The 16,224-nt window shown below is 34.8% G+C and overlaps 1 protein-coding gene across 6 annotated transcripts in view; it reads left to right on the forward strand.

The window, feature by feature from the left end:
- The window catches only part of DSG1 (desmoglein 1), a 77,403-nt gene extending 62,625 nt beyond the window's left edge, over positions 1–14,778 (forward strand). For all 6 annotated transcript variants that reach the window (XM_041773975.1, XM_041773990.1, XM_041773994.1 and 3 more), the window contains 8 exons: positions 24–209; positions 2,323–2,582; positions 3,643–3,782; positions 5,426–5,767; positions 7,168–7,301; positions 7,632–7,704; positions 9,726–9,934; positions 12,388–14,778. In XM_041773975.1, the coding sequence (XP_041629909.1) occupies positions 24–209; positions 2,323–2,582; positions 3,643–3,782; positions 5,426–5,767; positions 7,168–7,301; positions 7,632–7,704; positions 9,726–9,934; positions 12,388–13,434 (2,391 nt within the window). In that variant the 3' untranslated portion in view covers positions 13,435–14,778. The remainder of the gene's footprint in view (positions 1–23; positions 210–2,322; positions 2,583–3,642; positions 3,783–5,425; positions 5,768–7,167; positions 7,302–7,631; positions 7,705–9,725; positions 9,935–12,387) is intronic.
- The last annotated feature ends 1,446 nt before the right edge of the window (positions 14,779–16,224 follow it).

Raw genomic sequence — 16,224 nt, forward strand, 5'->3', positions numbered from 1 at the left:
ATTTTTTTTACTTCTTGTTTCAGCATATGGTTAGAATTGAAGAAAATTCTCTATCTCAAAATTTGCTCGAGATGAGAGTAATTGATTTGGATGAGGAGTTCTCAGCTAATTGGATGGCAGTAATTTTCTTTATCTCCGGAAATGAAGGAGGTTGGTTTGACATAGAAATGAATGAAAGGACAAATGTGGGAATTTTAAAGGTTATTAAGGTATGGTATAATTATCCTAAATATTTTGTTTTCTTGATCTTTTTCAAAATGCTAGTCTTAAAGTAAAATGTTAACATGTCACAAAATTGAGGGGGTGAAAGAATAAAAATTACAGTTTTAAAATGATATATGATTATAGAGCTTTTTTAGCAGTTTTTCCGTTTATATCACTTTATAAAAACTGGTATTAAATTTGAACTTGAAACTCTCTTCTATTAGTATACTACTCCTTCAAAGATCATATAAACTTAGAGCATTTCTAAAAATGAATCTTATTTTATGCTTACAACAAAGTATAATCAATCCTTAAGATTTTGTTTTAGATGTTTAAATAATACTTTTTAAGCAGATTTCACATGACCTTAAAAAATATGTCTTTGTCAGCATTGTACATTAGTTATCATGCACTGAGAATATTTGTCATGTAAATTAAAAGTTGTTTAGTTCTCTAAATGTTAAATGAGGTGTTTATATAAAATTAAAATTAAATTACTGTAATAGTAGGATTATCACATTCCATTCTTCCTGTAGCTCCTAATCAGGGCTTATTATGTATATAAATATACTAGAGATTTGGTCTAAGTGACAAAGATTTGGTCCAAGTCAACAGAATTCTCCTATGTTCCCCCTACATTAATGATCCACCTCATGAGTGGATCATTGAATTTCCTCTAAGAGTTGCGGGCGGCGGGGGGATGTGACTTCTACAGAGCTAATAGTGAAAGTTTCAGCCTGTGCTACAAGACTTGTGGAGTCTATTTTTTAAATCTGCAATAGCTATGCATGGATTGTGTATGATACAGGCAATATGTATTCTTTATGGTAAAATGTATTCCTTTCTAAACTATTTCCTTCCTTCATAATAGTCCTGGGAAATAGACTTCAAAGGGATTTTGTTCCCAGAAGAATGTGTGATCATTTATCTTATGTCTTCATAAAGTGTCATCATGCCTATAGCTTCCATTTACTGAGACAGGGTGCGGATGCCTTAGTTTTTTCCTCACAGCATCCCTGCAAATTAGGATATGCCCATATTGCAGATAAATACACTGAAGTTGAGAGAGAGTATGTAACCCACTCAAGTTCTGATAGCTAGTAAAGTGGTACAGTTGACATTCAAACGTAGATTTCTCTAGTTATTAAGTTCATATTTTCCCTACTACTCTATGATTCCATGCTGGAAAAACAGTCCTAATCTATTTCACTCTGAACTACTATATTACTTTAGAAAATTAGTCTAGTTATCCTCAATATCTCTATCTGTAAAATGGGAATAATGTTGATTTTTCTCCCAGGCATGACATTATATATTAATTCCTTTGTTATATGTACGTATGTAACGTATATGTGAACATGATTTTATAGTCAACGTTAAAGATTGAAAATTTTACTAAGTACGGAGTTTGATTGTGAATTGACAGTCATCTAAATTACTCTCAAGTGAAATTTAGAAAAAATATATTTGGGGCTTACAGGCATAATGCATAGTTGTCTGTGAATTTCATAAGTAGTGGATATTGACACCGACTTTCATAATGAAAATGGCTACTTGAAATATTTTTTTCCAGAATATGTTGAAGAAAATAAGTATTTTTATTATATTTATACTTTGTTCTATTATTACTGGGCTTATTGAGAGACTCACACTTACAAAAGTAAAATTTCTTCTAAATACTTCTTTATGGAGAAAACCAGTCATGTGATTGAACCTACTAGATATTTGGCCCATACTTTGTAATAAATTGAGCTACTTTGTGAGAAAAAATGAAATGACAGAAGCTAACTTAAACTGTCTTTGTGCTACAAAATGCATGGATTTGACCATCTATATTATTTTGAGTTTTTAAATTTGTTTGATGGATAATTATAACTCATGTCATATACTTTCAACTTATTTGACAAAAGATCTAGGGCAGTTGGATTTTTTCTTCCTATATTTTCATGTGTTTATATTGCATTAAAGATAAAGACAGAATAGAGTGTATATTTGTATGTATTTATATTTAATTAAACAAAGGGACGTAAAAGTTTTCTGGCCGGTTATCAAAGGATTTGTCTTTCTTCCAGAATGTTTTTTTCTTATAGTGAAACTATCTCACTCTGTATTTTCTAGCCCCTAGATTATGAAGCTGTGCAGAATCTGCAACTTAGTCTCGGTGTCAGAAATAAAGCTGACTTTCACCATTCAATTATGTCTCAATATAAAGTCACAGCAACTGCAATCTCTGTGACTGTGTTAAATGTAATTGAAGGTTCAGTGTTTCGTCCAGGTTCAAAGACATATGTAGTAAGGAGTGACATGGGACAGAATTATAAAGTGGGAGACTTTGTAGCTACTGATCTGGACACAGGTCTAGCTTCAACAACTGTTAGGTAAGACCAACATTTTCCAAATAATTTTTAACATATATTGAACTTAAGTATGGATGTTCTTTTTAGAAATTTTAAGTATCTGAATTAAAATATTTTTCATTATCTTTGAAACCATCATTCAATCATAAAAAGTACTAACTAGTGAACTATTATTTAATTCACAGCTTTTACCTTAGGAAAACATAAAAATTGTGCAAAAAGTAAAATGCAAAAAATGTAAAGATGCAAAATGTGGAAAATATTGGATCTTGAAAGTTTGACATTTCTGTATTTATGTATTTTATTGGTCATTTAGCTGATTACCATATATCATGGTTATTCCCCTAGAAGATTTTATGGACTGATTTTCCTATTGCAAATGGGTCCAGATTGAAATCAATTAGATTTAGTTAGCTCATTTCAGTTACTCTCTTCACTTTAGTGGCATTTAATATTGATAAACTATCTTGTACTCCACAGATGTGAGTTCACTGAGGGTAGATCATCCTACCTTCCCCACCCCACTCTGATCCTCCCAAAGTTCTATCTAGTCTTTGAGTTTAGCACAGTGCTTAAGACAGAGTTATTTAACCAATGTTTAACAAATATGCAAATGAGGAAATTCAAAAGAAGTCCTATAAAGTCATCATATATATGGGAAGGGTGAGTGAAAATAGAGAGATAATGAAGCACAAGCTGATGGAGAAGTAACTTTTTTGGTAAAAGAGTTAGAAGGAGCCCAAGAGGTCCCAGGATCTGGGTCTTCCAGGATAGTTCTAATGCTACCAAAACCAAATGAAAATAAGACTGTAAGAAGCAAAGATTATTCTGACATCCAAATGGGCATGAGGTAATTCCATCAGAAATGACTGCTAACAATTCATTTTTCTTAAATTTAAACCTTTTCTATTTCTAAATGTCTTCAAACAGAAGGCACTACCCTGAAAAAAAAAATAAAGTCTCTAATAATTGCAAATGTTATGCAGAGGTTATAACCACAGACTTGAAACATGACATTTATAATCAAAATCTGCCTCTTTTAGAAAGCTGACATTAATTCATACTGTTTCTTCAAATACAGATATGTAATGGGAAATAATCCAGCTAACCTACTAAATGTTGACTCAAAAACAGGCATAATTACTTTGAGAAATAAAGTTACCATGGAACAATATAAAATGCTTAATGGAAAATACCAAGGAACAATTCTATCTATAGATGGTAAGAAATCAATTTAACTTTATTCCTGTCTAGAGGAAATTATATATACATTCAGAAATTAAAGTTTTAATTGTTGTATTTTGAAATAACCCTTTCCCAACAACAACAACAACACAACAAATCATACTGGGTATTATATAATCAAATTTTTAATGATATGAGAGACAACATAACTCAGTGGCCAAGTTCATGAGCTCTAGAGTGAGACTGGATTGGTATCTTGTACCATCACTTAGTAACTATGGGATTTTGGAGAAGTCATTTAACCCATTTATTCTTCAGTCTTTTCTTCTGTAAAATGGGACACTAACATGGATTTAGAGATCCCAAATAAGCTATTACATGTAAAGCACTTAGAAGAATGCTAGTATTCAATGTTAGTTCTTACTAATGTCAATAAATGATTTTTAAAAACTGTATTCTTAAATTACTTGCAAATAATTAGTCCAGAAGCAAAGTTAACTTTACATTATTTTTGGAAAGTTGATGTAAAACTTCATGCAAAGTAGGATGTTTGTATTATGTTTCCAAACCAACAAAATTAAAATTAAGCTGGTCACCAAAGGGATGGGAAAGGGGAGAGATGTTGGTCAAAAAGTACAAACTTCCAGTTACAAGACGAATAAGTTCTATGGATCTAATGCAGAGCCTTGCCTTGTGATCATTAATGACCATGCAATTGCTATATACTTAAAAGTTCCTAAAATAATAGATCTTAAATGTTCTCACCACAAAAAAGAAATAGTTGTCATGTGAGGTGATGGAGATGTTAGCTAATACTATGGTGGAAATCATACTGCAATGTATAAGTATATATCAGAATGACACACTGTATACCTTAAGTTTATACAATGTTACATCCAATTTATAAAGTTAAAGAAGATAGCAGGAAAAAAAGGCTTATCATGGAATTTTTAAAAATTGCTTAAGACATAACTACATATAAATAATTGTAAGTGGGTTATAGAAAAGGATAATGTTCCATCAGCATCATTCCTACACTGTAGTAAGAATTATTATAATCACCAATGTCCAGCCAGAACCTCAGAGTTATGAAAGATTTCTAACCTAATAGGACGTGTTGGGGAAGAAGCTTTCCTGTACAGTGGATGCTAGACTTTGAAAATCTTATCACTGAAGGAGAAAAAAAATCACACCTTGAACTATCAGTATTGTGGGTTTTCTGCACTGAGCAATTCCTAATCAGAGATTATCACATATTCAAATCCTATGGAAAGCAGATAGTGCCAATGTGATGAATAAATCTCTGCCAAGGTAATTTAGGAGAGAATAAAGCAATTAACTACTGCACGTAAAATACAAATACAAGTGGCTTCCATTCATTTAAGTAGTATGTGGACTATGACTGATTTATTTATCTAAGGTGAATGACAGCACATACATGACATGGCATTTACTGTTTATATTTCTCAACATATGGGACAGTCTTTCAGGAGCACTAATATTCATCATGGTTTGATTTAAAAACTGAGTCACAAGTAAGGGATGATTTGTGAAGTTACTGAATTCATGAGAATAAAGATGCTGAAATAAGTTATTGACTCAAAAAATGGTTTTATCTTATTCAATGATTATTATACTAAGCGTATTAAATATTTCTTCCATTTTGAATCTTGTTGCAGATGCTCTTCAAAGAACTTGTACTGGAACAATTAATATTGATCTTCAAGGTTCTGGGTGGGAAGAAGATTTTGAAAAAGTTACCAGTTCTGAAAACAGTGGAAGTTCTACTGGAGAGAGCAGTGGAGGTACAGGTGGAGGTGGCAGAGAAAATCCTAGCGAAGGTGATACCACTACAAACACAGGTGGCAAAACTTCCACTGACTATGAAGGCAGTGAAACCCAGACACAGGGCAACAACGACTATCAGGGATCAGGTGGTAATAACTTAAATCTGTCAGATAATGTCCATTTTGGTCCTGCTGGCATCGGACTACTCATCATGGGATTTTTGGTCCTAGGATGTAAGTACTTTTAACAATCCTATTCATATGTGTCCCTCTCCCTGAAATTACGGGGAGGAGATAAGCTTTCTGATCCTATGATAAAGAATACTTTATAAATTCTTATTTTGTGCACTTATTAAGAAATGCCTATTTGCTGGTGGGTCTGTAAGATGAAAAAAATCAAACTGCTTGACCCCTTATAGTGCAGTGGAGGATAAAAACTTCTTTGCATTCAATCTCAGTGCAATGGGAAAGTGCTATCACAGGCAGGGTTCAGATTGCTATTTAGGTAAAGAAGACAATCATAAATGATCCAAACAATCAGAAAAGGCTACATACTTGCAGAATGTAACATAAAATACACAAGAAGAGATAATTACCCAATTTCAATTTTTTGGCCCTATTAACTATTAAGCAGCATTTTAAAATTTTAAAATTAAGTACTTTATAAAAGTAATTTAATTACCCAGGTGTTGATTATCTCTACTGCAAGTAATATAGGACTTTCACTTTGAGTTTATTGTTGATTGCCTTTGGGTAGCATAGTTTAAAAAATATTTAAAAATTAAATATTTAGGGTCAAATACCTCTAGATTCAAAGCTTTCTCTAGCCCTAGCAAATTTTCAAGAAAGCAAAATATAGGATTCTCTTCCTCCTTTCTTTCCTTTTTCCCTCTCTTACAATCCGTTCCTTATTGCTATCTTTTCTATGTTCTTTCCTCTATACCTCACTTCCTTCTTGTTTCTTTCCTTCCTTTGTCGTATTTTCTATGTACACATCCTTTCCTTCATCTGTCCATTCATTCCAAATCATTTATCAAGATTCTATCATATAAAAGGCTCTGTGCTAGACATATATTTAGATGAACAAGAAAATCCAACTAGGTTAACAGAAAGACATCATTTGGCAGTGTAATATTCTCTATTTGTGCAAGCATGCTTTCAAGAAAAAAAAGCCATGTAGAGGAAAATAATAGAGGGAATAATTACTTGAAGCATGAGTAAGATTTTACTGCTGAAATTACAAAGGCAGGCATGGATGAAAGAAAAATAAAGTGAAGACATGGAAGAGGAAACGTAAAGACTCAAACATACTGCCTGTTTTGTGCAGCTCTCTTTTTTGACTCTAACATTTTCCTGAGTAATGACAGCAAAAAGTCTCGTCTGTTTTAATAGTATAATACTATTTGTGAGTTGAATACTATATAACAAATGAAAATTGATTGTAGTCTAATATACTGAAGCTTACAATGATTCTGGTATCTGACCATGATTCAGTTTGCTTATCGAAACTTTCATAATAATTTTAAAGTCAAATGCAGTTATATTAGGGTTTCAAATTTAATCATACAAAAGCAAGTTATTTTTTTAATGTGGTTCTGTTCCTAATTCCAATATTCCTATCCTTTCACCAACAGTGGTCCCATTTTTGTTGATGTGCTGTGACTGTGGAGGTGCTCCTGGTGCAGGAGCTGGCTTTGAGCCTGTCCCTGAATGTTCAGATGGAGCAATTCACTCATGGGCAGTAGAAGGACCACAGCCACTTCCCACAGTAAGTGCTAATTTGTAAGAAATGGCTTTGGTGGTCCCCAAAACTCAGCTTCATGTACATGAACCAAGATGTTGGCGATTGCTCATAGTCTATCTTATTCTTCATTCTGGGATAGCCAATGTGAAAAATGAAGAGAAGTCAAAGGTCCATCTGAATTAGATGGAAGTAACCAGGAAAGACTTTCTAAATGAGGTGCAGGTTTTAAATGGATTTCAGAAGTTTTATAAATAGTGTTATTTTAGAATCTGGGGTATTTTGAGAACAAACCCAATATATAAGGATAGAAAGAAAAGAATGACTACAAGTGGGGATATGTTTCTTGTCTTTTAGGATGCGACCACGGTCTGTGTACCACCAATACCATCTGATAATGCAAATCTAATTGAATGCATTGACACATCCGGTAAGAAGTTTGCTTTTTGTTTGTTTTTTGTTTAACAGCTCAAATGATGAAGGAATTCCGTTCTGTCTTTACCTTACTATTTCTCAATTATCTTATTTGTCTTTTAAATTGTTTCTATCATTCATTTTTAAATGACTAAGTTACAAATTAAATGGTAAGGAAAAACCTACAGTAATTATTATTCTTATATGTTGAATTTTTAAAATCTTCCTCAGTCATCAGAGAGTACTCAGGAGATGACTCTAGTAGGACCTATATAAATAGGAGAGAAGAATTACAAGTCAATTTTGGTCCAGGTTTTCTGTCTAATAGAGCAAACATTATTTACCAAAAAAAATACAGTTGACTCTTGAACAGCACAGGTGTTAGGGATGCCTATCCCTGTGCAGTCAAAAACACAAGTATTAACTTTTGATTTCCCCAAAACTTAACTATTACTTAACTACCAGAAGTTTTACTGTTAACATAAACAGTTGATTAACACACATTTTCTATGTTTTATATGTATTATATACTGTATTCTTACAATAAAGTAAGCCAGAAAAAATAAATTGTTATTAAGAAAATCATAAGGAAGAGAAAAACATTTACATTACTAAATTGTATTCATTTAAAAAAAATCTGCATTCAAACACACTCTGACCTCAGCTGCTATCATGACAAAGAAAAAAACTGCATCCATTCTCAGCATGTGCATAAAGTTGACATAAAACGATTTGTCTGGTTTCTTAAATTGAAAGTAAGTGTATGAAACACTATCAGAATCTTTCCAAGTTCTCAGTTGAGGCTGTGTGCAGGTGCTGGAGTCTCTCCTTGCACACAGTTAACCAAGACTTTTAAATACAAAAGGCCTTAAAACAGGGGTCTAGACCAGTTTGCAGGCAGAAATGAGGGAATGATTAGAATGTCACAGCAAGAGGACAGCTACCATGCTAATAAAAAAATTCTTTTAAACTTTTTATTATCTTTGAAAACTGTTGTACCATCTTGCCTTTTATCAGAGTAAACAAAATTAGATATTCTCTTCCTTTTCTCTGGGTCTTTTTAAAACTTGTCATCATTACTTTCCTACTTGCAACTCTTTAAAATAGAAGAGGTGTAGGAATGCCCAGAGCTTGTAGAATTGCACTTTATTCAAAGACTAGACACAGTGGCCTCTAAACCTATTTCTCCTCCTGATGTCTCCATTTTTGGTAATGACATCAGCTCCTCTTACCTCAGAAGCAGCAGCCAGTTGACTTTTCTATCTTCCTATTCTTTAACATCCAATCCTTTGTCAAGACTTGTCAAATCATCGTATCCATCAGGATTTATTTATGCATTTATCCCTTCATTACATCTAAAAGCCTTTACACAAATCTGGAACAAAGCACAGTTAGAGGCACCAGAGTCATAAAAGGATGAAAAATACACCGTCCCTAAAATTCAAGATTTTTAACATATTAAAGCCATGGGGCACATACCCCAGTCTCAACATTTTCCCTATCTATGGCTCTTCCATAGTCTGAGCCATCATTTTGACTAACTTAGCTTGAACATGGTAACAGGTTTCTATTCACCCATCACATCTAAGTGAAGACCCAAGATTCTCCATGCAAACCTTCCCCTCACCACAGCCATGACTACTCCTCTGAAAGCCAGTGGTTCTTGGGTCTTCTTCTGGATGCCCTGTACTTCTAATGTGTTGGGGTATTCTTATACTATTCAGCTTTTAGAATTTGGGTATTTCCCCACCAAACTCCCTCAATTTGAAATCAAACTCTGTAAAGCATAAGTTCTTATAACCTCTATGCAGCCCTCCCTCTTCCAGCATGACATATAATTAGCAACAAATAATTAACATCAAACAATTAACAAATTAACAAACTGATTAATAATATTATTTTGAACTCAATATTGCATTTATAGCCCTTTACTTATTGTCTAGATTTTACTTCAATGAGGAAACTTACATTATAGAAAGTTATTTTTGGTCTATAATATACCAGAAAAAGAAAACTTAATTTTATCAACACTTTTAGGGGTTTACACAAATGAGTATGGTGGCAGAGAAATGCAAGATCTGGGAGGAGGAGAAAGAACAACAGGATTTGAACTAACAGAAGGAGTTAAAACGTCAGGAGTACCTGAAATATGTCAAGAATATTCTGGAACATTAAGAAGAAATTCTATGAGAGAATGTAGAGAAGGAGGTCTGAATATGAACTTCATGGAAAGCTACTTCTGTCAGGTAAGGTTTCTTTTTTTTTTTTTTTTCCAGGTAAGGTTTCTAACACTGTGTCTTCCTTTCCATCCTGTGCCCCCGGCTCTACTCTAGGCTACCATTATTCCCCAACAGGGCTTTCGCAGGTTCCCAGCCTCTAGTCTCTGCCTGACAGTCATACATCTGCTGGATAAAATTTCTATAATTCTGAACTCATCACTTTAATCCTCTACTTAAAAATACCCAATGGCACCTAGCTCTATTTGCCCAAGGCATGAGGTCCAAACTCCTTAACATGACAAGATTATTCATAAAATGACCCCTTCTCTCACCTCCAATTCCTCCTCACCACCAACTCCACATACCAAGTGTCCTTGCCTTATTCACACTGGTCTATTCCCCTTCATGCCTTTGCCTATGCTGTGCCTCTCCTGCAATGCTTTTAACCATCACCTACTCGTAAACTCCTACTCATCTTTTAAGGCTCAATCAAATATTACTGCCTCTCTGGAGTTTTACTGTTAACCCTCACATTCAAAATAGAATAGATGTTTCTTTATCTGTATTTCTGTAGTGCTCTGTGTATAGTCTTTATAGAACTTTATCATTGCTAAAATATGTTTCTATGTCTATCATGGTTTTTAGCATCTTGTCCTTATGTTCTCTGCATGTCGCCAGTACCTAGCTCAGCTCCAGGCACATAGTAAACATTCAGTAAGCATGGGTTCAAGAGCCATAGCACACTTCCAGAATATTCTAAGAAGCAGCAAGAATTAATTTTGCCACCCTCAGGAGACAGAATTGTCTGTGGATATGCACTATCTGATACTTAAGCTTTCAGGAATTTTCTATCCCTGAAACAGTCTCTGATAGATTTACATTCTTCTACATCCAAGTCTAAAATATCTTCTTTAACTCTCCCATTGGTTTAAAGGGAGGCTGTTTATCTTGAAATAAAACACTAATGAAAGCCTTTCAAATAATGGGAGATAATAATAGGAGACTTGTTGCTGAAATCCACAGGAATACTTCCTATCCATGTCCCTACAAGTGAATGTTATTTTCATGAAAAGTACAATTCTTCCTCAAAACTTTTGCACCTTGCAACTCCTTCTGCCCAGGACACTCATCTGCTTTATTCCACCCACTGCTTTATTCCAACCGCTACTCAAACATCACTTTACGAAATGCTGCCCTTGGCCACTCTGTCACCCTATCTCTTCACTCTGTGCGTACCGCCTCCTAACAAATATGTTTATGTATTGTCTGTCTCATCCTACTAAAATATGAGCCCTTTGGAGAGAGAGACTTCAAATGTATTTCTTCACCCCTACATTGCCAATTTCCTAATAAAGTGTCTGGCATACAGTACAGATTCAAAAATATTTTTGAATGAAATAATGAAATGACTTGGTTTGCTAATAAAGATATTTCTGATACTTAACCTGAAAGTTTGCAATCCAATATTATGAAGGACAGAAATGAGATAAAAGTGCACATGTTTGGGACACCTCGGTGGCGCAGCTTGTTGAGCATCCAACTCTTGGTTTCAGGTCAGGTCATGATCTCCAGGTTGAGATGGAGCCCCAAGTCAGGCTCTGTGCTCGGTGGAGAATCTGCTTAAGATTCTCTCTCTCTCTCTCTCTCTCTCTCTCTGTCTCTCTCTCTCTCTCTCTCTCAAATTCATAAATAAATCTTACAGAAAAAAAGTGCATGTCTCTGGGATTTAGCTTTGAATTGAAGAAGATCCTATTTTAAAAAATCTTCAGTTTTGAATCCCAAAATGGCAAAGACATGTTCTGTTGTTTTGCTGGAAAAGCCATCTTGAAGTAAATCTTCACAGAACCACCAAATTCACTCCGCTGGAGAAAGGAGAGTGCAATCCTGAATGAGCCCGAATCAACAATGAGCTACCTTTTATATACAAACAAAAAAAGAAAGAGAAAGAAGAAAGAAAGAAAGAAAGAAAGAAAGAAAGAAAGAAAGAAAGAAAGAAAGAAAGAAAGAAAGAAAGAAAGAAAGAAAGAGAAAGAAAGAAAGAAAGAGAAAGAAAGAAAGAAAGAAAGAAAGAAAGAAAGAAAGAAAGAAAGAAAAGAATAGAACCTCCCATACACACACACAATTGAGTGTACTTAATGTTCAGTGCTTCTAGGTATCTCCTTCCAGTTTGGTTACAAAATAATTCATGTGATTTTTTTTGCATGTACTTTTGTATCCAAAGTGCACTCTGATGAGGGAAGTCCATTTAAATAAATTTTAAAAATCAAAATGTATTAACAGGATTACAGTTAAAATAATATCCAACCAAATTCTTTCAAGAAATTATATGATGATTTTAATATATCTCTAGTAGAGGTTAGAATTTTGTTTTATATGTTCTTCTTTGATAATGCCCCAGAAGCAAAAAGAATGATAAAGACTTCTATTATTGTTAAATATGTATCCATAATTTCATTTTTCTCTTTCCTCTACAAATCTAGAAAGCATATGCTTATGCAGATGAAGATGAAGGACGTCCATCCAATGACTGTTTGCTCATTTATGATATTGAAGGTGTAGGTTCTCCTGCTGGCTCCGTGGGTTGTTGTAGCTTCATTGGAGAAGACTTGGATGACAGCTTTTTGGACACACTGGGGCCTAAATTTAAGAAGTTGGCAGATATCAGCCTGGGAAAAGAAGTTGAACCTTATCCAGACCCTGATCCCTCTTGGCCACCTGAGAGCACTGAACCAATTTGCCCTCAGCAGGGAACAGAGCCCATCATTGGTGGACACCCATCCATCTCCCCACATTTCGGTACTACCACAGTCATTTCTGAGAATACCTACCCCTCAGGACCTGGTGTACAGCATCCAATGCCTATTCCTGATCCTCTGGGCTATGGTAATGTCACTGTGACCGAGTCTTACACCACCTCTGGCACTCTGAAGCCCACTGTCCATGTTCATGATAATCGACATGCATCAAACGTAGTGGTGACAGAGAGGGTTGTTGGCCCAATCTCTGGCACCGATTTGCATGGAATGTTAGAGATGCCTGACTTGAGAGATGGGTCAAATGTTATAGTGACAGAAAGGGTAATAGCACCAAGCTCAAGTCTACCCACCTCTTTGACTATGCCTGATCCCAGAGAATCATCAAATGTGGTAGTGACAGAAAGAGTAATCCGACCAGCTTCTGGCATGATGGGCAATCTAAGTATACACCCTGAGTTATCAAATGCCCAAAATGTGATTGTGACAGAGAGGGTTGTTTCTGGCTCTGGCATAAGTGGTATTAGTGGCCCAGCTGGGATAAGTGGAGGCAGTGGCCTAGTTGGCAGTGCAATGGGAGTAAGTGGTGGTGGCATTGGGCTGAACAGCCTGGGAGGAGGTGGTGGCCTGAGTAGCAGCATGGGGGGCACAGCCACCATCGGTCATGTGAGGAGCTCCTCTGACCATCACTTTAGCCAGACCCTTGGATCTGCCTCCCCTAGTACTGCCCGAAGCCGAATCACAAAGTACAGTACAGTACAATATACTAAGTAGCCAGGATCCCAGTACATTTGTTCTCAGTAATGGTGATTTAGATTCCATTCCCACCACCAAAAAACTAATGATGTGTTTGATGATGTGCAGGTAGGTGCTAAAAAACTGTGGAACAAGGTCAGAAACCACAATGAGAAAGACAGATGGAAACAGTGCTATTGGGCAAGAGCTCTCCTAGCATTTGTAAACTTTTTTCTTATATTAATACTAATGGAATCATGACAGTGAAGTAAAACTTGAGACAGGGTCTTCTTTGCTTCTGTGTGGCCTGTCTTATATCTCCAGCACAGGGAATAAATTAAACTCAGTCATGCAAAATCACTGGCCTTAAGATGGCTATCTGCACAACTCTCCTTACTCTGTTTTGATTTGCCATGTAGCTCAGGCAATATTAAAAAAGGACTAAACATGTAACATGAGCTCACATATGTAGGAAGAATTTGAAATATGTGCTAAGCGCCTGGTCAATTTCACAGATAATAGGAATAAAAATCCAACCATGTATTCAGACCATGATGAACCATTAAAGAAAACAAAATCTGGCTACACAATCCAGTTCACAAGCCATCAAGCACTCCTACCTTAATAACTGCACTAGATAAAATAAACCTCAAATGAGGAACAATTTCCTGGGAGGAAATTTCCACAAGGGAATGGCAATAGGGGAGATTCATTGGGGGGAAACTGGAAATGTCTGAACCTGATCTTGAGATGGGGCCTCAGCTAAAATTCCCATGGAGTCCAGGAGTTTTCTGATTCTAGTTTGTGTTTTGTGGTAGATGTGAAGTTGCAGAATATCACACTCCTTCTTCTCCTTATCACTGTGGCTCTTACCTAAAGGCAGAAAGCTTGCCAAGTATACTTCTCTGACTGAAGCAAGTAACACCTGACATGGTTGTCGTCCCTAATGCTAAATTACCTTCCAAGGAAGCAGATGGATACCACTTTGTATTTTCAGATGTGTGTTTAGTAAGTGTTATTCACCTACATCCAGCTCTCTATTATACATCTCTTAAGTTAAAATAATTTACTTAAGCTGAGCTGTGAAAAAACTCTGCAGTATGGTTAAGCTTTGGGGGGATTTTTTTAAGGGGATCTAAAAAAAGTTTTTAGAACATGTAAAATGTTTAATGGGAAAAGTTAGTTCTGTAAAGTAATGCTGTACTATTAGTTTTAATTGAGTTTAGTACTTTTAAAAACAACACTCTGCTGCTATTTTAAAGAGGTCAACCAAAACCTTTTAACAGAGTTGATGATATTGTGTTAACTTATGTGAAATTGTACTAGACAATCCCATATCCTTACTCTATCTCACTCCCTACTAAATTTTCTCACTAGAATAAATCTTATACTCCTTATTTAATTTGTTGATAAAACTCTTGGCTTATATAATATTCCAATTTATAGATAGTTCCCAAATTATATAGTATGATATATTTTTCTAGCTTCAAAATTTAGCAATATACTATTTATGATAAGCCATTTCTGTGTGTTTGCTATATAGTAATACCTGGTTTAAAAAAATCTCTAAATAGAACCAAAGCATTCTTAGACAGGGATAAACTTGCTATGGCAAGATAGAGAAATTTTTTTCTCATTTCTAAATTCAGTGTTGATATGAGCTCACTAAAGTGAAACTATATATGACAAAATTGTTCAAGGACTATTCCCTGTTGATTACTCAAATTTCCCAAGGTATTACAAAATCCAAGAATAGTCAACTTCCAACACTTTTCAAAGGGAGCTAAGGAGTGAACTATTTTATCAGAGCTATTTTGCTCTATGTTATAGTAGATGATGTCAATATTTTCAGAGCCACAATATACATCTTATTTTACATCTGTAGTCTATGTGAAATTTTGATAGCCTGTAGCATGTCAAAATGCAGAGGTGTAAATAAAGTCATTTACAGGGACTCTTTTATTTCTTTCTCCCATTTGGGGGGGGGGGAGCTTCCATTAATGATGGATAATCTTTCCAGAAATAAAGTCAAAATGTATTTATTGAAATATACTTGATTATGCTGGATCCAGGAGTTTGAAGTAATAAAAATAATTACTAGTTAATTAATTCAAGGGAATGGTATCTGACCAAAAGTAGCTTCTGTGTCACTTTGATTTCTCATCAGAAGTGTTTTTTAAAGACTCTGGATATCTTCCAAAAAAGTTTTTTAGATTGTCTAACAAATGCCAGAGTGACCATCTTTAATAACTGTTGTTATGAAGATCCATTAGTAAAAAACCATGGAAGATATAAAAAATGACAGTATTAGTTGTCAATTTTTCTAGGAAGATACTTTCAAATAAATTTTTTGTCAGGATTACACACTGATGTTCTAACTCTTTATTCTTAAATTTTAAATTATCTTTTTAAGATACAGTTCTAACAATCCTTTAAAGGCATGTCATTTTTTCAATAAACAACCTTTGGGCAGAAATCAATTCTCCTCTGTAGATCCTTTACTCCAACTCACAGACCTTAGGTCATTCTACAGACCTAAGATATGGAAATTATTTTACAAGTAAATGTTATAATTTAAATCTATATTGGAGGCTGAATCTCAGATCAACATGCTCTTAACAAAAGGGAGAGGAAAAAATAGTAGTTTAAATGTTCTGTGTATAGAGTTTGAAATAAAGTGATGGTCCTTAGGGTCTGACTATCTAAAGATATGGTCCTTAGGGTCAAAAATTAGTGTGTCATAAATATTTCATAATTTAATATCAACCAAATTACCATCCTGAGCTAATTTTAACATTTAGTTCCAGAGTTGTCTGCTACATATTATTA

Source organism: Vulpes lagopus, chromosome 1 (genome assembly GCF_018345385.1).
Source record: "Vulpes lagopus strain Blue_001 chromosome 1, ASM1834538v1, whole genome shotgun sequence".
Lineage (NCBI taxonomy): Eukaryota > Metazoa > Chordata > Mammalia > Carnivora > Canidae > Vulpes > Vulpes lagopus.